The sequence below is a fragment of the Mus pahari genome, chromosome 21, assembly GCF_900095145.1.
Source record: "Mus pahari chromosome 21, PAHARI_EIJ_v1.1, whole genome shotgun sequence".
Taxonomy (NCBI): Eukaryota; Metazoa; Chordata; class Mammalia; order Rodentia; family Muridae; genus Mus; species Mus pahari.
In genome coordinates this window covers 2,689,674-2,713,877 of record NC_034610.1, presented here as the reverse complement: position 1 = coordinate 2,713,877, position 24,204 = coordinate 2,689,674, and the positions used below count along the sequence as shown (strand labels likewise).

The following is a 24,204-nucleotide window of genomic DNA, read 5'->3' as shown; positions in this document are numbered from 1 at the left end:
TGAGCCTATACCAATGATTCAGATGAGCCTATACCAATGGTTCAGGTGAGCCTATACTAATGGTTCAGATGAGCCTGTACCAATGATTCAGATGAGCCTATACCAATGGTTCAGATGAGCCTGTACTAATGATTCAGATGAGCCTATACCAATAGTTCAGATGAGCCTGTACTAATTTGCTGCTTTTAACCTGGAATGACATTTAGAGCACAAAGAATCTCTAAAGACAACCTTTTTGCTTCAGATGAGAGACCTGGGTTGAAACAGGTTATCAAACTCAGGACAAAGCTGGGGAGCAAGTATGGAGCAGAGGGAGGGGCTTGGGGCTCCTGAGCTGGCTCCTTTGTTTTGCAGTCTCTACTTTTCAGAGGACCAAGAGACAAACTACAGGTAAGAAGGCTGGAAGAACAGCTGAGAGCAATGCCCATCGCAGCCAATCTTCCTGAGAAGCCCGATGAGCCCTGGATGGCCATGGCTAAAGTTATTATGAACACAACTGAGCACAGAAGCTGTAACGGAAAAGACTGGGGATGCAGGGGAGTGTGTGGTCTGAGAAATCTTTTAGCCGTGTTACATAAATAGACTGGAGACCTTGCAGGCCGTGACACTGGATCCAGCCCTGATCCTAATCTCTGGACATGTGCTAAACACGAGGCTTTCTGCAAAAACAAGTCAGACACAAGTGAACAGTCTTTGAGTCCACTGTGAATTGTAGACCTAGGGTACAGGGACTAAGGATTGACTGTCTAGGATACACTTCTTCAGTACAACTGCTGGGAGAACTTACTAACATCCTTATGCCCTTCCCCCAGCCCCCAAATCCCTCGGTGGAGTGTCCAAACCCACAAGCAGTGAATCTCCAAGTTCCACAACAGTACGTTTCTTCAGCTGAGAGAACTCGGAGTGAAACAGTAGAGACTCATTCTGCAGAGTCTGGGCCCTGACTGGCCCAGATACCATCAGTGCTAATGTGAGCACTGTCCTGCCCTAGGCTCCAGCTTAACAGGAATGACACATTCTACCCTGGGATCTGAGGGTCCATGAACCACTCTGCACATTGCCTGGCACATGGGAAATGACATTGTTAATAAATTGTTAAGACACTGAGAGAGCTGTTACTAACATTATTGTTTTAGCTTTCTATAGCTAAAAATATTTCATAATAATAGTTATTTTTATTGGTGAAATATTAATATATCATGGCGTTTATAAGTAAAGCAATACGAAGTATTTTGCAGGGTTTTTCTGAGCTGGCCTTACACTTGCTACATAGCTGAGGATTGTCTCCAACCAGTTTCTCACATTCCATCTGTCGAGTGCTGGCCTTGCAGCTGTGTGCCTTGCAGCTGTGTGCCATGCAGCTGTGTGCCTTGCAGCTGTGTGCCTTGCAGCTGTGTGCCTTGCAGCTATGTGCCTTGCAGCTGTGTGCCTTGCAGCTGTGTGCTGCTGTGCTTGGATTGAAGACTTTTTAACTAAATAAACATTTCACTGATTAACCCTGCGAAACTGATGAAATTGGCTTCTATCTAAGATTGAAGGCCACACAAGACCCCAAACTCAGTAGATTACTGAACAGAAAAAAGTCAAACTTTTCTTACATTGCATGCATGTTCGTACGTGTATACACACACACACACACCCTGCACCCTCGGCTCCCCTTCACACTCACTTGTTAAGGGGCAGCTTCATGGAGGAGGCACCTGCACGACTGTTTCCCCGCTGGATGCCCCCTGCTTCAGATGGTTCTGAATCCTTAAAGTAAGGTGAGGAGGACTTGGGGTCGTCCCAGTCTTCATCCCATTCATCATCATCACCAGTTGCTATAGGGAGGGAAACCAAGAACATATGTGAGAAGCTTAACTGAGTGATGACTGCTCGAGCTGGCAGCTCAGTAGATGGAGCAGAGCACAGCGTGGACTGCCATGTGAGTCTGCAGAGCACGGGCTTTGCAGTTGGCATTAAGGCTTGACCTATGAATTCTGCCCTGTCCTTTGAATGCAAACGACACATTGGAAACAGGTTAGATAAAGCAGTCAGGGCGGCAAAGCCTTGACAAGTGCTTTAGGTGACACAATAGACTTCAATCAGTGGTACTGGAAAAACTACATCCACTCCTTACCTTACATCTCATATAAAAGTCAGCAGAAAATCAGTTACTTAAACATTAAGATCTCAAACCATACAACTCCCAGAGGATGATGGGGAAAAAAAATCCCCTGACACATCCTCAGCACTATGCTTAGGTGTCACACCAGAGTCAGGGAACTGAAGCAAAGATAACAGGCCCCTGCACAGCACAGGAAGCAGCAATCGACTGGTAATCAGGCACTATGGATAGACAAGAATACCCACATGTGATAAAGGGAGAGTATTTCCAAATATATAGGGAACTCACATCGATCAATAGTGAGGGGATGGAGAGACGGTTTAGCAGTTAGAGCACTGGCTGCTTCCAGCATGCAAATAGCAGCTAGCAGTGGTACGGGATCCAACCCCCTCTACTGGCCTCTGAGAGCACTGCATACTCACAGTGTACAGATGCACATGTAGGCAAAACACTCATACATAAGCCAAAAGTAGATAAAATCTCCAAAAGAGCAACCCACCCCCAACAATTCAATAGTGGGGGCAAAAACCCAAAACCATGGGCCTCCTTACTCAGGGTTTCCTTCCTGTAGTTTCATTCTCTATGGGTAACCATGGCCTGGGACACAGCAGGGATGTAGATGGGGTGTGTGGGGGGGGATGCAGAGATGTGGATGGGATGGGGAGGGGATGCAGGGATGTGGATGGGATGGGGAGGGGATGCAGGGATGTGGACGGGATGGGGAGGGGATGCAGGGATGTGGACGGATGGGGCGGGGATGCAGGGATGTGGATGGGATGGGGAGGGGATGCAGGGATGTNTGTGGATGGGATGGGGAGGGGATGCAGGGATGTGGACGGATGGGGCGGGGATGCAGGGATGTGGACGGGATGGGGAGGGGATGCAGGGACATGGATGGGAGGGTAAACAGTGCAGCTTTCAGGAGCAAGTCATGAGCTCTTATGCACAGCTTGGGGTAATTGTTAGTGTTAGTATTATATACTGGAAGTTTGCCAAGAGATTTTTAGGTGCTCTCAAAAAGCATATATATATATATATATATATATATATATATATATATACACACACACACACATGTAGACACACACACACAATGTATGAGGTGAGGGCTATGTCAATTTCAAGTTGCAATAATCATTGTCTTATGTAAATCAAAATATCATGCTTTACAAACTTAAATTTGTGTGTGTGTGTGTGTGTGTGTGTGTGTGTATGTAGTTCTGGCTGTCCTGTAACTCACTTTTGTAGACCAGATGGCCTGAACTAACAAGAGATCCACTTGGCCCTGCCTTCCAAGTTCTGGGATTAAAGGTGTGCACTACCACAGCTGGCATTAAATATGGAAAAATTATAAAAGCACTGTTTTTTTCTGCTCCGAGTTACTTCTAATTAACGCAGACTACAGCAGTGTGACCTGGTACCCAAGAGAAGCCTTGACAGAAACAAATTTAATCTTCCAAATTTACAAATAAGAAACAAACTAATGAACGAAAACTGTTTTAATTCAAAGACATTGGAGAGAAAAGGATATCATTTCTAAAGAACAGGTACCTAACATAGAGACAGACATGGGGGAAGGGCAGTGAACACCCTCGGCTGTCAGGCTCTGTCACACAGCAGGGGTGGGATCTGTGTTACGTATGTGTATGTTCATGTGCACATTTGTGTATGGCTGGCATGTTAAGTGCATGGAAACTGGCAGACAACCTTGGATACTGTTCCTCAAGAAGGCTAGCCATCTTTTCTTATTTAAATTATACTTTTGTGTTTCTGTGTACCATGTGCACGCACACAGTGCCCACCGAGCCCAGCAAAGGGCACTGTATCCCTTGGGAATGTTAGCCACGGTGTGAGTACTGGGAAACGAAGCCTGGCCCTCTGTAAGAGAAGCAAGTGCCTTTAACCACAGAACCATCTCTCCGTGCCTGGCCACTTTTCAGTTAAAGATAACTTTCTAAGTCACTGAACTGCTTCTCCTTCAGTAAGCCTCTCCTGTGCTTTAAACTCACAGTCAGGAGTTGTAAGCAAAGCCTCCTGACCCAGGCCCATGTTTTGGCATTTCCTTGATGACAGAAGTGTCTTCCACCCCAGAGAGGACTTCAGGATTGAAGCTCACCACCAGAAAAAAGCAAGCCAGGAAAGACTGACACCTGCGAGTCTTCATCCCCTGTGATCTGGAGAAGGGCTGCAGATGTAGCAGAGTTCTGGGACCAATCTCCAGAAAACTCCCTGGGCTGCAGGGTTGCTCTAACAGTGTCTCCATGGGCGAGCACGTGCAGATGCTGGTGGTGGTAATGACCCATGGTCAGCCTGGTACACCCCAGGTATGACACAAGAGGGCCTGGAAGTGCCACACCTCACCCATGCACCTCCTCATCTGAATGCTTGCTGTATCCCTTGATATACTCTTAGTAATAAATGGGCAACAGAAGTCAAATGAGTCCCTGAGTTTTGTGCACTGTTCTAACAAGTTCCTGAAACCTAGGGAGGAGCTCCTGGGAGGCACCACTGTTCAAGGAGATGTGTCAGTACTGAATGAGACTGTAGGACCCTGCATCTGGAGTCACTGTGCTGTGCTGACTTAAAGGAAAGCAAGATCAGCCTACTCCCCCTGCTTGTCACTCAGGCATAAGTGTCCCCTCACCTGGTCCTTGGTAGGCCTGTGGGTGGCCAAAGCCCGTGTCCCAGTTGTTGGCACTGCTGTTCCTCTGAGCGCCAGTTCCGTCTGTCCTGGTGCCCCAGGCATCGGAGCTGTCCCAGTTCCCAGGTTTGGGAGCATTCCAGGCTGACCAGGGGTCATTGCCACCACTAACCTGTATGGGAAGGGACAAGAAGGAGTTTTTGTGACTTCTAGAGACTGTGTCTCCACTCAGCTACAGGATGACAGGAGAGCTGAGAACAACAGAAGTGCTGATATAGTCACTGGAAATGGATTTAAGCCTCCACGCCCTGACCCAGGAGAAAACAGGGACACACGATGGTCAGCTCCACTGATGAGCTAGAAAGCCACTGTGCAGGCTACTGGTGAGCCCTTACCACTGACCCAATGGCTCAAAAGTAGGTACTTCTATGTAGGTCTTAATTCTCATAAGTAATACATACAGTAAAACAAAAAAATCATGTGGAGTAAAAGGCAAAGGAGTTGAACAGGCCTGCCACTTTAGACCATCTACCAGGATGCATGGCAAACAAACACTGTCCTTGTTTTGTATTTCACGGATTATTCCTGACTCTTTACCTAACCCCTACCCCAACTAAATTTCAGCGCTGCTCAGCATCCAGGAGCAATATATTCAACATATCTGTATAAAAAATAAATCCAAGTTTCCCTTTCCAGCCTTGCTCCTGGAATGACGACTCTGAGACCAATTACTTATTAATAAATGCCTGTACCATAAGCTTGGCTTGTTCTCGGACTTGCTTAAACTTATCTCTCTTACTCTAACCTGGGTTCAGTCTCGTGGCTGCTTCCCTCTCCCTGTCTCCTCAGAGTTCCTGGGGTGAGTCTCCCGAGTTCAGCTACCTGCTGGTTGGTTACCTCTCCCTCAGTCTGGCCTGCTTCTTCCTCAGTGTCTTTCCTCTACTCTCCCCTGAGTTCACTTCCCTGCTGCTTTACACCCATCTCCTCCTCAGGGCTGCTGCTCAGATCTCTCCTCATTCCATCCCAAGTCTGAGTTCTTCTACCTGCTGCTTTACGTTCTTGACCTCTGCCTTCCCAGGTGAGTCTCTCTGTGTCTCTAACCTGAACTCATCTACCTGCTGGTCAGTTACCTCTCCTGGCCTCCTTCCTCAGCATATGGCTCTTGAATCTCCCCCGCTTCTCACTATTTCCCAGAAACCTCTCTATCCCTGCTGGATGTCCCACTGCCTACTTCCTGCCTCAGCTCATTGGCCATAAGCTTTTTTTATTTATTGACAGGTAATATTTTAAGAAATTCTTTCTACATATCTGCCTGTCTGAAACTTTGATATCTAAACTCTATCAAAACCTCCTAAGACACAGAGGAATATATACACACACACACACACACACACACACACACACACACACACACACACTGGCTGTATAACAGGAAGCTATTGCCTGTGCATAACATCCTGTTTAACAGAATAGTTATTTCAAGCCATCTACTGAGAAAACTTACAGCATTAGCCAAGTGTCTGAGGAAACCAGCCTTGCATCTGTCTGTCACAGCAGAAGGACCTGAGAATGAGCTCGGGATGGCCACTGAGGGCAATGGCAGGTATGTGCACTGCACACTCATGTATCTATAACCACAGGGGAGCTACACTTATAACAGAGGCAGACAACATGGTGTCTAATTACCTAGTTTCTGAGAAGTACATCTCCAGGTGGTGTAAGTATCCGAACATGCTTAAATAAGCCTAGATATCCACCAAGGTTACCGTGGTAAATATATGCTATGGCCTATTGCCTAGGGCCACAAAGAACAAAACAACACAAGATCAAATCAGGTAGAGAGAATGATTCAATTACAAGATGCAGCACACACAGCCCATCTGGGTGCTGACACCGCTGCTGGGTGACAGCAGAGGGTTTTACAATACACTTCTCTTTCAAGAAGAAGTAGACTAAAGCAATGGGCTATGAAGAGTAGTGAACAACAAACCAGAAAAATGACCATAAGCCATTATGCCCGCCTGTGCAAAACTGAATGCACTCTTACATGATGGGCAGCAAGCAGGTCAAGTACATGTGTTTGCACCAGTGTCACACATCACACACACACACACACACACATGCACATGCAAGCAATGTACTCTCTTGTGTACATCTGCCAGTGGGAACATCACCAACGCCCCACTATCATCTTATGTGGTCACTCACATACACAGTCCACTACTGACCCAAACATGGGCTACTCAGTGTTCAACAGTGCCCAACTAGTTGGCTTTTGAACTATTCTGTAACCACGGGGCCAAGGATGTTTCCCATGGGTGCAGTGACTGAGAACTAGCCCTAACGTTGACCTAGGCTTGGGTCCCAGCATTGCTACCAACAGCTCCTTGCATATGAGCAATTCGCCCTTCTTAGCTACTATGTTAAATGGGACCTGGAACACTACCTTCCTCAAAGCGTCTGCTAAGTATGAACGGATAAGTGCATACGGTACTGACAAAATAAGGGTTCAGTAGAGTTATCTATCCCTGTGAAGGTTCACCTGAAATACGGAGAATTGGCACCCGATAAGGCAGAAAAAGCCTAAGGTCTGACGCCAGCCTGCTACATAGCAAGTTCTAGAGACTGCCTGGCTACACAGCAAGACCCTGTCCCAAATAACAAAACCAGCAGTTCACTGAGAGGGACAGTGCTACATGTCCCTCATGCCTCCCCCATGCTACAGCAAGAGGTGTGGAGAGGATGTCAAGTAGTTTAAATGCCAGGACACACTACTGGAGACATGTTAAAATAAGGAGATGAAACTAGGCATTTAGGCTATTTTCTGCTAGCTGAAGATCTGCTTCCTTCAGGCACCCCTGAGAAGAGGGCAGGCGTGCCTCCCTCACCTCACAGTGAAGCTCAGGAGTAATACCCAGGGCTCAGGCTTTGGTACAAACACCGTTTAGGCTCTGAATGCCAAGAGTGTTTTCACAATCTAATCCCAATGTAACAAGCTGGGCTACCAAGATCTGTTTTAAAGATCCTTTGGCCATCAATTTCCTTGCTCTCATCTACCAGCCCCTTTGTCTTGAAACCACAGACTTGGGCATGTGGTAACCCGATCTGTCTCTTAGCTGAGGCCTCCCCTTCCCTAGCTTTTCCTTCCCCTTCCCCTCCCCAGTCATGCCCACTGAGCAACACTTTCTGCCTTCCCTTCCTGGTCCCAGGATCTGCTTGATCTCCTGTCACTCAGAGCCAAACCCTCCCCTGGATCTCACTATACCACTCAGGTCTCAGTAAAAGTGTCAGCCGACAGTCTGCAGGTCCTACCTCCTTAGCAATCACATCTGCCTGACCAGGCCCGGAGGAGCTTCTTCACATTACCGCACATGAAAAGCATACCTCTCAGGGTTGGCTGGTAAGTGCTTATTTCTTCATGCAGTTATTCATGTCTCAAATTTACCTTATTTATGGAAGAAGGAGAAGGAGAAGAAGGGGGTGACTGGCTGAGTCTTTCAACACAACCAACCTGAGCCCAAACGTCCACCTTAAAATAAAAAGGTATTCAGTGAGCAGGGGACAAGGCACAGCAAAGCTTTTAATCAAAACCAGCAAATTCACGGCACAGTCAGATTCAGGAGAAAAGCCTGGCATGCCACCGGCAGAAACCCAACTCTGCGGGAGCATGTTGCATCTTCCCAAGCCTGTGCTTGGTACCACGACTGAAGCACTAACACTAACTGCAAGCTGCACTTGCAGAGTGGGGCAGACACCATGCATGCCATAGTTAGCGAGGCAAACACACAGCCAAGATGTCCAAATGTTAGAATTTTAAACCTTTCCTTTCAAAAGTACCGTCTGTGTAAGAGTCCAACCAGGACACACACACACACTCACACACACACACACACACAGCACCATAAGTGAGGGAAGGAAGAGGCCAGGTTCTCTGGGAACTGAGAGGCAAACGTGCAGGTCCTCTGGCATGGGTTCTTGCTGGAATGTGGTGACTCAGTCCCTGACAGAGTCCACACAGCTCAGCATGGAATGAAGAGTAGTAACACTCCTGTGGTGTGAGGTTCAACTCTTGTGCTAGGAATGACACCATTCTCATTTCAGAGATGCAAACGAAAGGAAAACTTGTAAGTCAAGGCACAGAAAAGATAATCATGAAAGACTAATGCGACCCAGTTTACATTCTCACCCAAGCTAAAAACTGACAATACATGTGGACTGTTTTAAAATCACTGGGCTGAAGGACAGTGATCCTGAGTCACTGGAAGGTGAGATCTACAAACACCCTGATCCCTGCCAGGAGAGACCCGGCAGTGCCCGATGGGCTGTGACTTGAGGAGGTGGAGCCCGGGCACTGGGAGGGTGGTGAGTGCGAGTGAGAGCTGTACCCAGGAAGCGATCAAGGTCTGCAGAGGGACAGGTCTAAAGCTGACACCTAATGAAGTCACCGTTTGGGGAATGTCTGCGAGTCAGAGAAAGGATCACGAGAGGAAACCCAGAGCACGATCTTCCACAGCAGGAAGCCTCACAGTGCACAGTGCACTAGCAAGCCTTCACTCAGTACCAGGGCCAAAGTATCCCTAGGTAGATAGTCCTCTGTTCACACTCAGAAAAGCTTCAAACGGAAAGGAAATGGACATTTAAAAATGTCCATCACATGGTTCAACATATTAAGGAGGGTGCAAAATACTCAGCAGAGTAAACTCACAAAGTCTGGCAGGCATCCAATAGGCTACGACAGGAATGAAACGGCAGGGAGCTATGACACACATCAAGGGAAAACTCAGCCAACGGAAGCTGACCCAATCAGAACAAGGGAGCACTCCTGTCTAGAGATGGAGAGAAGGCAACCTGAATGATCTCCAACACATAATACACGCAAAGGAAAGGCAGAGCTCCAGGGGCTAGGTGGAGCCACAGGCCGGAACACTATGCAAACGGAGAAAGAAGAAAACCCACTAGCTACATTTGAAGCAGCTATAAAACAACTTAGTTTGAAAACCAGCAATTACAGAGAAAGAATTCTGCAGTTATCCTGCACTCTAAAAACTGGATCAGGGTGGCTAGCTAGCTCTGGGGATGATACCAAGAGGACTGACAGCACAGAAGAAAGCGAGGCGAGCAGGCCCAGTGGGCAAAGCAACAGTGATTCAGGCACGACAGCAACAAGAGCAAGCTGTCACAACAGTGCGCAGTTTCCACTCAGTCAGAGTCCCACTCGTTTGCGGATTGCTTCTGGACAGGAGAAAATACCATACAATGGAAGGAGACTATCATCCAGCCAACCCAGGTATCACTGGTACGAACAGGGGACTGGCCAGACACTGTGTATTTTGATGTGATGTAACATGAAACACTGACCTTCATCTATGATGCACGATGCACGTCTCATCTGAGCCAATACAGCCTCTACTTCTCATGTTCATGCAGGGACTAAGATATAACTCAGTTACGACTGAGCCGACTGCATGGCCTTCTATAATGACAACTACTGACTATACAGTGATGAGTTCTCAAGTTTATAGTATTTCTTTTTTTTTTTTTCATTTATTCATTTATTTTTATGCGAGTACACTGTAGCTGTCTTCAGACACACCAGAAGGGGGCATCAGATTTCATTACAGATGGTTGTGAGTCACCATGTGGTTGCTGGGAATTGAACTCAGGACCTCTGGAAGAGCAGTCAGTGCTCTTAACCACTGAGCCATCTCTCCACCCTAGTTTATAGTATTTCTATTTTGTTGTATTTTGCTCCCAATATCCATCGTTGGAGCACCTAGACCAGTAAGAAGCTCCTGCACCTGATTACTAAGCATGCGCCGGCAGGACAGGTGCCTGCTGGGAGATACGCTGAGACCTGACTCATCCCTGAGTTCTAGGGGAGCAGACATGTTTAGGGTACTGTCTCTCGTACACGGACACAAGAGCCACAACTTTAGGAGAAGAAGGGCTTTGGCGACCATGACTTTCTGTATCTGTCTGAGCTGGGTCAGACCCATAAGTGGCCCATGGCGGAGAATTAGTGAGACTCTCACCGAGGTGGTTTTCTGCTTGGCACTTGAGCTAACTAGCCAACGAAGGGCACTTGAAAGTATGAGCTGCCCGGGAGTGGGCTCCAGCTCCGTGGCCTACTGTTTCCATTCAGAAAACACGGAAGGCCAGCAGAGTCCACAGAGGACTAGCTTGGTGAGTCCCCGGAAACCTTCCTAGCCGCAGGCTAACCTCGGCTTACATTACTATCTAGGAGACGAGGCTCGCTGTGCATACACGGCTCCACCTCTGTACATGCATGGAGATGTGGAGTCGCTCCCCAGGCCCCACTGCTCCTGCTGCCCTTTGGCCTCTCCGGGCTGAGCAGACAGCTGCAGCCTGACAAACAGGTTCCTGCTAGGAAGGAAAGAGGCCGTGGAGGGAGAGTGCAGGACTAGGTAACTGGAAAATTCCAGAGCAAGACTCAAAAAATGAGTGGAAAGTTAGTGTTTCTTGCTCACAACAGGAAGGCTGTTTAGAGAAGGTAGGATGTTTTTTCTCGTGAGCGCATCCACGTGACTAAGAAAAAGTATCAGACATTTCTCATTGCATAAACATTTAGTAGCTGCACTAGAAAGTGATCTGGAATCAAGTAATACATTGTCACTGTCCCTCCCGGGAGGGGCACTGTGACCAGAATAACTGATGGAGATTTAACTGTTTCTCTCAAAAGGGCCAGAAGACACAAGGTCCTCTCATGTGAAAACCTAACCATTTCAACTCAAAACGTGACAGAGCCTGTACATTTTCCTATCCTCTTATTTACAGAGCTTAATCTCAAGTCTACAGAAGGGTCTCTGGTAGAAATATAAAATATACAATATGAACATTCTCTCTCTTATTTGGTTTCATTTTTGAGACGGAGTCTAACTATGTAGTCCAGGATGGCCTGGATTCACAGAAATCCTGGGATCAAGGTGTGCACTACCAAGCCATGTTTAAAATCTGTACATTCTCTAAAACACAGGCTCACACTAGGCCTACTTAGAGCCGACAGCACTGACAAAAGAGTGTACGCGCCAAGCACCCGGCTATGCCACTTCTGACTGTTTCTATGGGCGATGCGGGGGACACTTGCTGTAACAGGAGGACCCATGACAAAGTCCTCGTCTAGCCAAAGCAGAAACTGGCCGCCTCAGTGTCTGCTTCCTTCCCTCTTTGCAGGCCCTCGTTCTGGACAGTATTTAACCTTTTAGGGGTCCATACCCATATCCGGATACTCTCAAAAGCAAATCTCAACACACCATCTTTCATTGTATTATTGGTTTTGCAAACAGTGTTTAGCGGATATTTCAGGTGAGGTCTGTTAATAGCCAGCAGGAGCGCCACACTCCTCATGCCACACCCCTTCATGCCACACTTCTAGCCCCCCAACCACTGCACACACCCTCACAATGCACACCCCCACATCACACCCCTATCCCCCCCCAATCACTACACACACTCTCACACTGTACACACACATACACACACCCCTAACCCCCCAACCACTTTACACACCCTCACACTGCACGCCCCCCCACCACACCTCTAACCCCTCAACCTCCGCACACGCCCCTCACAGCTACTTTCAGGCAGCACGGACAGCGATGCTGCACCACCTGCCTCCCCGCAAGCTTCGCTCTCAGGAAAGCCAGCCAGCCCCAGCAGGAGGTGAGGAGTACCTGGTTATTGCTGTTGGCAGAAGATGAGTTGGTTTGAGCCGTGCTGGCTGACAGGGAGTCCAGGAAAGCTTGGTCAGCTACTGAATTCCCACAAGAAAACGGATCTTTTCCATCGTTTGGTAAAATCTGAGGATTGGAAAGAACTGTCATTCCCTCACGATTCCATCTCAACGAGAGCTTGAGGAGGTGACACACAATCTGGGGAGGGACCGACGCTTCAGGGCTGCAGGTCTCCCTCTCAGGGCTGTTTTTGCCACACTCTACAATTTCAATAGTTTTCATTTATATTTATGTTAAATACTCTCAATTTTTTTCTTGAGATTTTTTTCTTTGACTTATATGTAATTTAGATTGCTTAATTTCCAAGTATTTTGGTATTTTCCAGCAATCTTTCTCTTACTTATTTGGAGTTAAATTTCAGTATAGTCTGCGAAGCACTCTGTGACTGGTTAATCTACCTACCTACCTACCTACCTACCTACCTATAGACACACATGCACACGAGCACACACACTCTGACTGATGGACCTACCTACTCACATTCTCCCTGTCTCTCCCCCTCCCCTCTCTGTTGGGTAGTTGTGCTGGGAATCAAACCCAGGGCAAACAGTGTGGCACTGAGCTGCATGCCTGGCCCTCTTCTTGTAAACACATTATGCATTTTATAGTTCAGTACATGGCTTACCCATGTTATTCATGGACATCCATCATATCCTGTTGGTGAATGGTCCTGCTGATTCAACCATATTCTAACATTAGCCTGCTGGGTCTGACCATTTCTAGTAAGGTGAACTCAGTCTCGAAAGATTAAACAAATCTAAGAAGCTGAAACGATACCTCTTTAGAAACAAATGCTTGTATAAATAGAATGAACACCAGTGTCAACCTAAATCCTTAAGGTTTCTCTTGGCCGTGGCCATTTTAGGATCTCAGATATGCGGTGCACAGAACCAGAGCAGGATCTGAACCTCAGACTTTCAAACTGTGTTCAGGGGTCTATGGACTCTTGGCACTGTGCAGACACAGCTATGGTATGTCTACGTGGACACACACTTCTAGAAGGGAAAAACTCTACTGACTTCCCAGAATGTTTAAGACCCCTCGATTTTAACCAAGGACAAGAGAACACAGACAGACGCCTCCTGCTTTGCTGATAAGGCCCAAGGAGGCTTCCCGCCAGAGGCCTTCCAGAGGTAACGCAGTGTCTGTCAGAAGAAAAGAGGCAAGTGCCCAGGCTTGAGACCTACAGGCAACCAGCAGGGGGTGCCAGGCAGCAGGCTCTGAAGACAGTTTTGCTGCTGAGTGGCCACCTCAGGACTTTGGAGTGCTATCCTTTACCGTAGCTCAGTGTCCCATTGAAGACATCCTCCTGTCTATGAAAGCAGCAGAAGGAAGCATGAAGCATGGCCTTTTAAAGAATCCACTGAAATTCTGCAAATCCATCCACCTCAGAGTTCTCCAGCAGCTGCCTTTGGAAGAAAGCTAATCTAAACATTTCTGTACCTTAGGCCCATAGGTAATCTCTTTCCTGATTTCTACTTCAGTGTATTTCCTGTGCTTTATTTAATTAGCACCAACTACTCTCCCATTGAAGTTCTTCTTTTAAGACAGCTGCTGTCTTCCAGCAGCCTTTTAACTCAACAACGGATGGAGAGATGTGCAGCGAAGGTGAGCATAGCTGGTCAGTGGGTAGCGCTTACCTCCACGTAGTCGGTAGGGACAAGCCCCTGCTCTCCTTTGTTGTTCTTTCCTTCCAGCCATCCTCCACCGACGTTCTAACAGAAAAGATGAAGAGAAGTGCTATGGTTAGGACTCGCTGGAGAAATTCTGTTACAAATTTAAAATTTTTACATGAAAAATGTGAAGTTTTTTATACATAAAGCTAATACTGTTCAAAATTTTACATTTTAAAATCTTGTTTAGAACAGAAAATAATGTATTCTAACAAGACACACTGAGCTCCAAGAAGTGATTAAATGTTTATTTCCTTGTATATGTATGTGCATCTACACAGGTGGAGACCTGAGGTCAATCAGGTGCTCTTCCTTGGGCTCGGTCCACCTTTTAAAAAATCTATTTACTCCTTTATTGGGTGAATATGCATGTGTGTGCACACGAGTGCCATGGCCTGTGTGGATCCAGGTCAGAGGACAACTCAGGAGGTAGGTCCTCTCCTTTTCCATTTGTATGCTGTGGTCATCAGCCCAGGTCATTGGCTTGGTGGCATTGGTGCCTGTACCTTTATCCACTGAGCCATCTCATGGGCCCCACTTTCTGTTTGGAAGCTCTCTCTGGCCTGGAGCTCACCAAATGGGGCAGGCTGGCCGGTCAGAGGCCTGGGAACCTACCAGGCTCCACCCATGCCCCTGACAGCCACCAAGGGGCTTTGTCCTATGTTTCCGGGATTGAACCCAGGTCCCTGGGCTTATAAAACAAGTGCTTTCCCAAAGGACCATCTTCCCATTGTTGAGTGTATTTTCTATACCAAGTTATCCCAAAGAATCAAACTAGGAAATATGAAATAATTCCAGAGAAAAATACTAGGAAATATAAATAATAAAAAGGGTGTCCATGGGAAATGTGGTCATGCGTGATAATTTGTTACAAGGTTGAGTATAATCGATACTGTGTTAGGACAATATTCTAGGGGGTTTTCAAATTAAAAACACGTGAGTCAGCAATTAAGCTAACAGGACATTTGATAATATTAGGAAATTACTAATTTTATGAAATGGCTGGAATATATTGTCATTCTGTCTGAAAACTAAACCTATTTCTACTTGTTAGAAATACAAAGGGGCTGTATTTCTAACAGGTAGAGATAGGTTTCTAGTATTTGTAGAACTACTAGGGGCTGGAGAGCGAGCTCAGTGGTTAAAAGCGCATGGGTGGTTCTCAACCATGCTCCAGGACATCTGAGGGTCTCTATGAGCTTCGCTGGCCCTGAGACACAGTCTCGGTGGCCCATGAGAGCCTGAGCAGTCTGGTAAGGCTGCAAATACTATGGGTTTAGCATAAAGGGCCAAAAAGCGATGCTACGAGAATAATTAGTGTCATAAACCTAAAGGGGGCTCACAAGTAGCTGAGAGACCCTGGTAACCAAGCACAGCTTCCTGCCTCAGATACAGTCACTGCACTGTGATGGAATATTCAGGAAGAACACTGGGGAACAAACCTCACAGACAAGGAGCCTTAGGGCAGGAGACACAGCTGCTGGTGTGGAACCCAGGGGCTGTGGTGGGAACTAGGGAGGACATGCCCAGGGGACACAGCAGCTGGTATGGAACCTAGAGTCTGTGATAGGGTCTGGGGAGGACATGCCCAGGGGCACAGGCAGAAGGCTGTGAGGCCTGTATTCTCTCAGTGGCATCCTGGGAAGCAGGTGAAGACAGAACAGCAGTGGCTGAAAGTTTTGCTCATTTTGACTAATTCTCCCTTCAATCTGCTCTTCTCCCTTCTGAATAAATTAAGAGTAACTGAGATAATTTTCCTCAGAACTTTTATTTCAAACAGTTTTCATCTCATAACACTGCTAAAGACTTTAAGAATGCTTACAATAAAGTTGCACATAAAGAGAATTGAACAGTGTGGTGACTACCACTGAGATAACAGAGCGTGGCCTGAGATGATTTAATAATGGTATTGTTTACTTCTGAGCAACAAAGATCACAGAAGAAACTCAATGGGCTATAAAAATTATATTCTATAAAAAGAAATGTGCTAAATTTCCACCAGAAGGAGCCTGAACTCAGAGACCACACAAATGCTTATGGAAAGGGAAGGGAAGAGCTGTGTGGTCAGAGCTGCTCATGCATGTATGAAGATGAACGCCTATATGTGCACACACAAGCTCAAAGAGGTTTATGAACACGGTGATGTGGCCCTGCTGGGAGCTAAGCTAACACACACTGCTTTCTGGTAATCCTACTACAGGGTCAGGCTAAGAACAGAGAGAACAATCAGAAACTAAGCTGTTTAGGAACATCGGCATGACTGCGTATGCATTACAGAGACACAGCCCTGCAGCCTAGGGGGAAAACACTGGGAATTGATTCCAGAACCACAACAGGATGCTTGGTAGGTTACAAATGTCAGGGAAAACCAGCAAAAAAGAGGCGCAATAAATTCAGTCACACACTCAGCCATATGCAGTGACTGAACTTCTCTCGGTGCACGTGTGACAGCTTCTTGTAGCATCAGCGTTTCCTAAGCAACAGCTGAAACACTCATGTGCGCTGCTGAGCATATGGAAAGGAGGGCCCCACACTAAAGCACATCCACAGAGCTGTAAAATCGCCCTGCTCTTACCGGGTTTGTAATTGTGATGATTTCTCCTTCATTAACTGTCAGCTCATTGTTTCCAGGTTCAGCAGCAAAGTCGTACATGACCCGAGCCTGCAGGAAGTGGGCAGGAAAAGAGGAAGTTACAAATGTAAGTCCAACACAGATCTCAACAATTTAGCTTGCCCGTAAGCTCAACTGTGTGAACCTGACAGTGCCTGTGGCCGATGAGGAAAAAGGAGACAGTTCAGGACACCTAGCTCCGTCAGAACCCCAATGGCCACAGCCACTGCATTTAGAGAGGTTGGTCCTAAACTACAATTCCAAACACACCTGCTTCGTTAAGAAAGAAAAAACCCTCCCCTTCCAAGTGGTCAGAAGCAGATGCAGGCATTGGTAATGGGTCCACTCAGGAATGGAGGCAGTGCACACAGGCAGGCATGCTAAGGGCTGTGTATACTAGCCAGTTCTCCCAAACAGCTCTGATTTTTGAACTTTCAAAGTGGATCACCTACTTGTGGGGCATGTGGCTGCGAAACAGGACAGTGCAGCTGCACTCCTTGAACCTATTCTCAGTGAACGGCCAGCAGCCAGCAGCCAGCACGGAAGGACGAGCCTGAGCTCTCCACTGTCCTCCCCTCAGAGCTGCTTCAATCCCAACTATTCTAACAGAGACGGAAGGCTCACAAGGGGTGAGAGAAGATGAGAAGGGGCCCTAATACCTTGAAATACATACAAAAATAATAGAAACTATTTGAACAAGCCATAAACCAGGTATTTAAAACTCTTACAAGATTAACTGGGCTTCATAATGTTCAATGGAAAAAAATTTTTTTAACTTTTCCTCACATTTGAAAATTTTCCTAAAAAAATCCTGGAAAGAAACAAATGGCAGTGTAGTCTGTCAGTCAAGAAATCGCATCCGCTGTCTCCTGGCAGCAAGGAAGGGGCTGAGAGACAGGCAAGGGGACAAACATTGCCAGACTACAGAGCCCAGGACAAAGGACAAAGAAACCACGTGAAGGTGCCGTCCTCACACAGCTGCATGGTAGACAGAATTCTGCTTGTCACGGTGTGGGGTAGTTTTGGAAGCATGTCACATCAACCTCAGTCCTCTGCGGCAAGGGCAGGGGGAGATAAATGGGAGGGTGGCCTGCGGAAGGAAGGAAGCGTCCTCTGGAGCAGAGCCCAGCGTGCTGGCCCAGCTCCAGGCGGGAGAGCAACCTGCTGCTTTGTTGCTGCTCCTTAAGATGCCTGTTGCATTTTTCAGTTCAGCTAAATCCAGTTGGTCCCCAGATACAGAATCCCGAAGGCCCTGGTTACTATGTGTAATTCCGTGAAGCGGAACACAAGACAGTGACGCACAAAGTGATGGGTGGGAACTCCTTTGCACTCTAGACATTGGTGAACAGCCACAACGGGATGGTTAGAGTGTGTGTGGCCCTCAAAGCTCACGTTCAGCCATCACCCCAGGTCAGGTGTTGTGAGCGGGAACCTAAGGGAGCTGCTGTTAGCTCTCAGAACATATTGCTACAAACCAGGATTCTCGGCGAGGGCTCACTCTCCAGCTTTTCTGCCACATGAGGACTCGGCGTCCTCCCCTCCACCTGATGCACAGAAGTAGGGCTAACAGAGTCAGGACCTTTGACTTCCCTGCATCTATAATGCTGGTGAAATAAATTCCATTCTGTGTAAGTTGCCTGCCCTCTACATTCTGTTATGGCAGCACAAATGAATGCAGACACTCACAGGAAGACTGACAGGTAGCATGGACATGTTTAAACATGTTTAAAAACTAGAGATGCTCTTAGAAAACAGAATGGAGAGTAATTTACGAGAACAAAAAGATGTCAACAGCACATTTTCAAATAAGTATGAACTGTCATGAAAAAAAGCACTGGCCATTAAGCCTAGAGGATAAGGTGTGTGCAAGGCAGGGAACCCTCAGCACTGAAGATCATGGGCTGGCTCGCCACCCACTTCGCTTCTCTTCCCTCTGCTAGTTCGTGGCTCCTGCCTGCCCTATATCTTCTCTCCTTGTCACCCTGCCCTTCTGCTCTTAGACATCAATGACAAGATCTCAAAAGATACACATGCTACCTCAGCTCCAGTGTCTAGTGTCTACTTCCCACATACACGGCCTCAGCTCCAGTGTAACTGTCTACAGTGTATTTCCTATCTGGCCTTTGAAAGTTGGTTTCCGGCACCATCTCTTCCAATGTTATTCACATTTTGGAGCTAAGTTTCCACAAAGTTCCTGATTAGCAGATAACTTTATGCTATATATTCAGTGTAGACTGCCAACCACAATCAATCCCCTCCACAGAAATTTCACAAAGCATATGTGAGGTAAATGGCTGTCGGGCACCAATCTAGGTCCTAAGAAAGCACAGTGACAGCCAGAGCTCTCCAGTGCCCCAGGTCCCACGACAGCGAGTGTCCAACACACCTGCTGCCGAGTGCACAGCTCTTCTGAGAGAAGAGAACACAAACGCCCCTTCTTCCTTCACCACACTGCTCACATCTGCTCCATGTTATTCTGTCTGCTCCATCTCACCTTCTTATGTTCCCTCATGACTCCAAGTGACTGTAAAAATCACTAAGTGTCTCATTGGTAAAGGACACTTAAGGCTCTGGGTTTGATCCTTATTCCCACACACATACACAGGGTGGGGGAGAAAGAGAAAAGAGGAGAGAGATACTAGAAATGTTAATACAAAACAGGCTATAAGCAACTCTGCAGTGTAGGGCTAAAGGTGCCTGACACCATGGCTTGCGACTTGAGTAAGATCCTAAGATCCCTCCAACTCATGTGGTAGGCTGAGGGAAGGGACTCACTCATGTTACCCTTTGACCTCCACACATACGCCATGGCACATGGACCTTTCCAAATCAATCAATCAAAATTAGAAACATCTGTAATTCACATCAGAAATTGTTCTAATATAGAAAGAGTTTGTATAATTCAAGAAATAGCAGCCTACAGGAAAACAGGCAGAAAGCACATGGCTAAAGACAAACACAAATAGCAGCTGAACATACAAAATATCACTCCATTTCTCAAACACAGGACACTGATTTTGTGATAGATTTTGTCAGATTTTCCTTTATTTTATCCTTTAAACATGTACCAGTAACAGATATAGAGGGTGTATGCGTGTGTGTGTGTGTGTGTGTGTGTGTGTGTGCATGTGTGTGTGTGTTTGTGTGATTGTTCTCCCCATCTTTACAAACAGAAAAAAACATTACTCAACTTTTATACTTCTGCTAATCTAGCAAGAATGCTACACTAATACAGTTTTAAATATTCAATTATTCTTTGCTGTGGTTTGGATTCTAAACATCAACTTACTAAAGGTCCATGCCAGAGTCTAGAAGGAAGTAGAGCTCTGAGAGACGGGCTCTGGTGGGAGGCAGGTCACTGAGGAGGCATCCTTGAAAGAGACTCCTAGCCGGCCTCATTCTCCTCTTGTTTGCAGCCCATGTGGTGAGTGGTTCTGTCAGCACACAGTGCTACTGTGAAGTGCTGCCTTGCCACAAGCCTAAGGGAGCAGAGCCAGCCTCGGCCCAGGCCCTCCAGACTGTGAACCAAGCTAAGGCTTTTCTCCGTCAGTTATTCAGGCATTTGCTATAGAGACGGCAGGTATGCTGCTCTGGCAAGGATGAACGGCACAGGCTCAGACACAGGGATGTTTGGTTCCCAGTTGGTAGAAACATTTGGGAAGGATTAGGAGGCATGGCTTTGTTGGAGGAGGTGTGTCAATACCACCATAGTACACGGTGTAGCAACCCAGGGAAAGACCTCGTGAGTAGACAGCCACTGCAGAAACAGACAAGCAAGGAGAGCAGAGTGCACGCCAAGGCATGCAATATGCTAGCTTTTTACAGGTAGACTAGCTTTTGTATTTGCATTAAATACAAGAAATGAATTTTAAACTGATTACCTAGAATGGTAGAAAAGGAAAATATGTGGATAAGAACAGACATTTTTCAGTATATTTTTTCTTGTTTTAATTTTAATGTGTAGCTACGTCACTGATCTAAGAATTCTAAATTAAAATTCTAACAACAAAGTCACACGTCTTTACGTCATGAATTAACACACCCATCAGGCCTCATTGCACTCCCAGGCCCTCCGGGCTCAGAGAACACCATGGAAGAAGGGCAGACAGGCTGCAGGAGACAGAGACTGAGGAAGGCTGGGGCAAACGACGGGGGCCGATGTGTCCAGGAGCTTGCAGCAGCCCTGGCTCCCTGTAGATGAAGCCAGTGATCACGGCAGCATGGACGTGGGGGAGCGGTCCACAAGCTAAGGACCTGTTCACAGTTGCTAACCCCTAGGGAAGGAGAGTCCCTGTAGGTTGCCCATGCTCAGTGCACGGCCTACACCCATGCATATATGGACAGTATCAACTGCATTCAGTGAAGTATAAGCAGGAGGAGGGAGAGGAGGACGGAGGAGGAAGCAGTAGTAGTAAGAGGAGGAGATGAAATTGGGACGGAAACATGGTGGAAGCTAGGGACTTGAAACAGGGGAGTAGGGTGAATATAAGCATGTATGTACCTATGTGTGTATATGTATGTGTGTGTGCATAATATTCTCAAAGAATTAAAACATATGTTAAAAAGAACCACTAAAAGATTCGAAATTTAAAACACTGTATCTCTAAGACATTCAAAATCACACTGAAGACTCGAGAGTCTGAGAGAGAGAGAGAGAGAGAGAGAGAGAGAGAGAGAGAGAGAGAACACTTCCTGCTAGTAAGAGCACAGGCCTCCCCTTACTTCAGCACACAGCTCCTTGGAAGGGTGAGATTATCACGTGGTTAAATGGTTCCTGCAACGCTTATTTTCAGTACTTTATTTATTTATTTAATATTTATTTGGTGTATTTTCAGGACAGCATTTTCTGTATACAACAAAGGTAACACAATGAAGTTATGCAAAAAGTTTAAAAACAATCCACTTTCCTAGTCAAAGGGCACAGGCGCTAATAGGTGGGGTTTTATTTGTTTTTGAGACAGGGTCTCATGTAACCCAGTCTGGCCTCACATTCTGTGTGGCTGAGGATGACCCTAACCTTCTAATCCTTCTGTCTCTATCTCTTGAATGCTGGGACAGCAGGTACGGGATAGCTCAGGGCTACATACTCACCAAACGAGTCTCCTACCAACTGAGCCACACCCACAGCATCTGACAGTTGTATTATACACTTGATATATTCTTGTACATGCACTTCACTACACCTACTCACATTCACTACACACACACACACACACACACACACACACTGTATCTCATGTAGTCACGGATGGCTCAATCTCACCTAGAATTTCTGATTCTGATGTTTTCTATTTCACCTATAGATTTGATGAACTACATATTTCTGTACTGGGGCTTTGTGCACACTAGGCTGAGCTGCAAAATGAGCTCACTGGTTTCTTACTTAATCTCAGGCCACTCCTATCAGCGCATCTAAAACTGTTTTTCACTACTATTCTTAGCCCCCAGGGTTGCTAGGAACACAACTTCACTTCTAGTTCCAAACTGAAATGTTGCATTATTTTTCCTGACTGTAAAAGCATGTCTCTATTGCAGAGAGGAGAGATGGGGAAGGAGGGAGGGAGAGAGGGAGGGACGTTTAAAGCAAATACTCAAATTCCCAGCCCCAGAGATAAGTATGGAACAACCGAGTGATTAGAAGCTGCCCTTAAGCCAGACAGCAGGTTCAAATCCCTACTCTATCAACTCAGTAGCCATGAAAACTTGGCCCATTTCTTTAAGCTCTCTTCGCAAATTCCTCAGGAATAAGATAACAGCATGTGCTTGTGACTTGAATGAGAAATGAAGTAATAAAATTAAAGCACAGAAAAAAAGGGACTGGCTTAGTGGGCCAGTAAATGCTATGCTCTTCAGTTTTTAAGAACCACAGCATAGATAATTACTTTGTCTTTTTAGACCACTACGGGGCTCTGAGATTAGGCTTGGGTTCCAGGCAAAGCACATGTCACAGCTATTAACACCCACCAAAGCAGTTTCTGCAATCTGCTTCTTTGCTGAATCTCAAGGAAACTAGACCTCCACCCAACTGGGTGGGGTCAGCCAGACCCACCCAAGCATACTATGCGGCCTGCAGGCCTGTGTCCAGTCAGCACTAGAACAGGACAGAGAGAGGCCCCATGGCTGCCTCTAATGGCTGTGAGGACAAACTCCTTACTGAAGCTGAGAGAAGGGGCTATCCCAGACCCAAACTACACGGTAGGTCAGGGAAGGGTTCTGGGAGTGCAGTTCTGTCAAAGAAGAAAGTATACTCCTGTGTGAAGTGATGCAGGCGCTTTTGTATTTCATTGTTATTCTGACAAGAACCAGATACAGGGGTGTGTGTGTGTGTGTGTGTGTGTGTGTGTGTGTGTGTAGGTGCATATGTGTGTATGTGTTGTGTGTGTAGGTGCATATGTGTGTGTGTGTATTGTGTGTTGTGTGTGTATGTGTGTGTGTGTGTGTGTGTGTGTGTGTGGTGTGTGTGTGTGTGTGTGTGTGAATATCACGGTGAGGCAATCTCATCCTATTCATATTTGGATGATGTGATGGATCTATCAAAACCTAATGTACCACCGTTGTTCTGTGGTGGAAGTTCAACATTTCATCACTGCAAACTATATTTCCATCCACATCAGTTTAAAATGACTATGGCTGACAATTGGTAAGATTCAGACACTCTTCTTTTAAAAGCGAAAGCCAAGTGCGGTGGTTGATCTGTAACAACACAGACAGACAGGGAAATGACGCAGTTTCATTTGCAAGTTTATGTCCCAAAGAACTAAAAGCAAGACTCAAATGGATACCTGTTAGCCAATATTCAGCTCAATATGATTCAAACGACAGAGCATACTGAATGAAATGGGTACCTGTCAGCCAATATTCAGCTCAGTATGATTCAAACGACAGCATACTGAATGGCCTGAACTGCGTGCTTAAAAGGTGTTATGATGACAGATTTTACACTAGAGTTACCACTATTTTTAAAAGATCATACAAATCAATAAACTTGCACAACTGTGAAAATGAATGGCTCTCTGTATCTTCTTCCTCCTCTAGAACTAGCTGCATGCCACTGCACTGGCCAACTAGCACAGCTAGTGTGTAGGGCCTGCTCAAGAAAGGGGCCTGCTACAAGCCCTGTGGAGAGTAGAGTACTTTAAATAGTCATGCATGAGGACGCAGAAGCAGAGCCCTAACGCTTGCTAGGAAGGCACAATCTGATTTAGGGCTCTGGGAGCCAACACAGACTTAATATTGACCCCAACATCAAAGGAGCAAAGGAAGGAAGGAGGAGCCTGAGCGCAGAGACCCTCCATCCGGGTCTAACCGCTCCATCGTTAACTCTGTCCATCCGGGTCTAACCGCTCCATCGTTAACTCTGTCCATCCAGGTCTAACCGCTCCATCGCTAACTCTGTCCATCCGGGTCTAACCGCTCCATCG

The 24,204-nt window shown here is 46.5% G+C and overlaps 1 protein-coding gene across 1 annotated transcript in view; it reads right to left on the bottom strand.

The window, feature by feature from the left end:
• Positions 1-24,204, bottom strand: part of Snx9 (sorting nexin 9) — an 81,064-nt gene that overhangs the window by 30,094 nt on the left and 26,766 nt on the right. The window contains exons 2-6 of the mRNA XM_021221072.2: positions 16,748-16,834; positions 14,140-14,214; positions 12,440-12,565; positions 4,752-4,920; positions 1,670-1,820 (exon numbers count right to left, since the gene is read on the bottom strand). Of these exons, the coding sequence (XP_021076731.1) occupies positions 1,670-1,820; positions 4,752-4,920; positions 12,440-12,565; positions 14,140-14,214; positions 16,748-16,834 (608 nt within the window). The remainder of the gene's footprint in view (positions 1-1,669; positions 1,821-4,751; positions 4,921-12,439; positions 12,566-14,139; positions 14,215-16,747; positions 16,835-24,204) is intronic.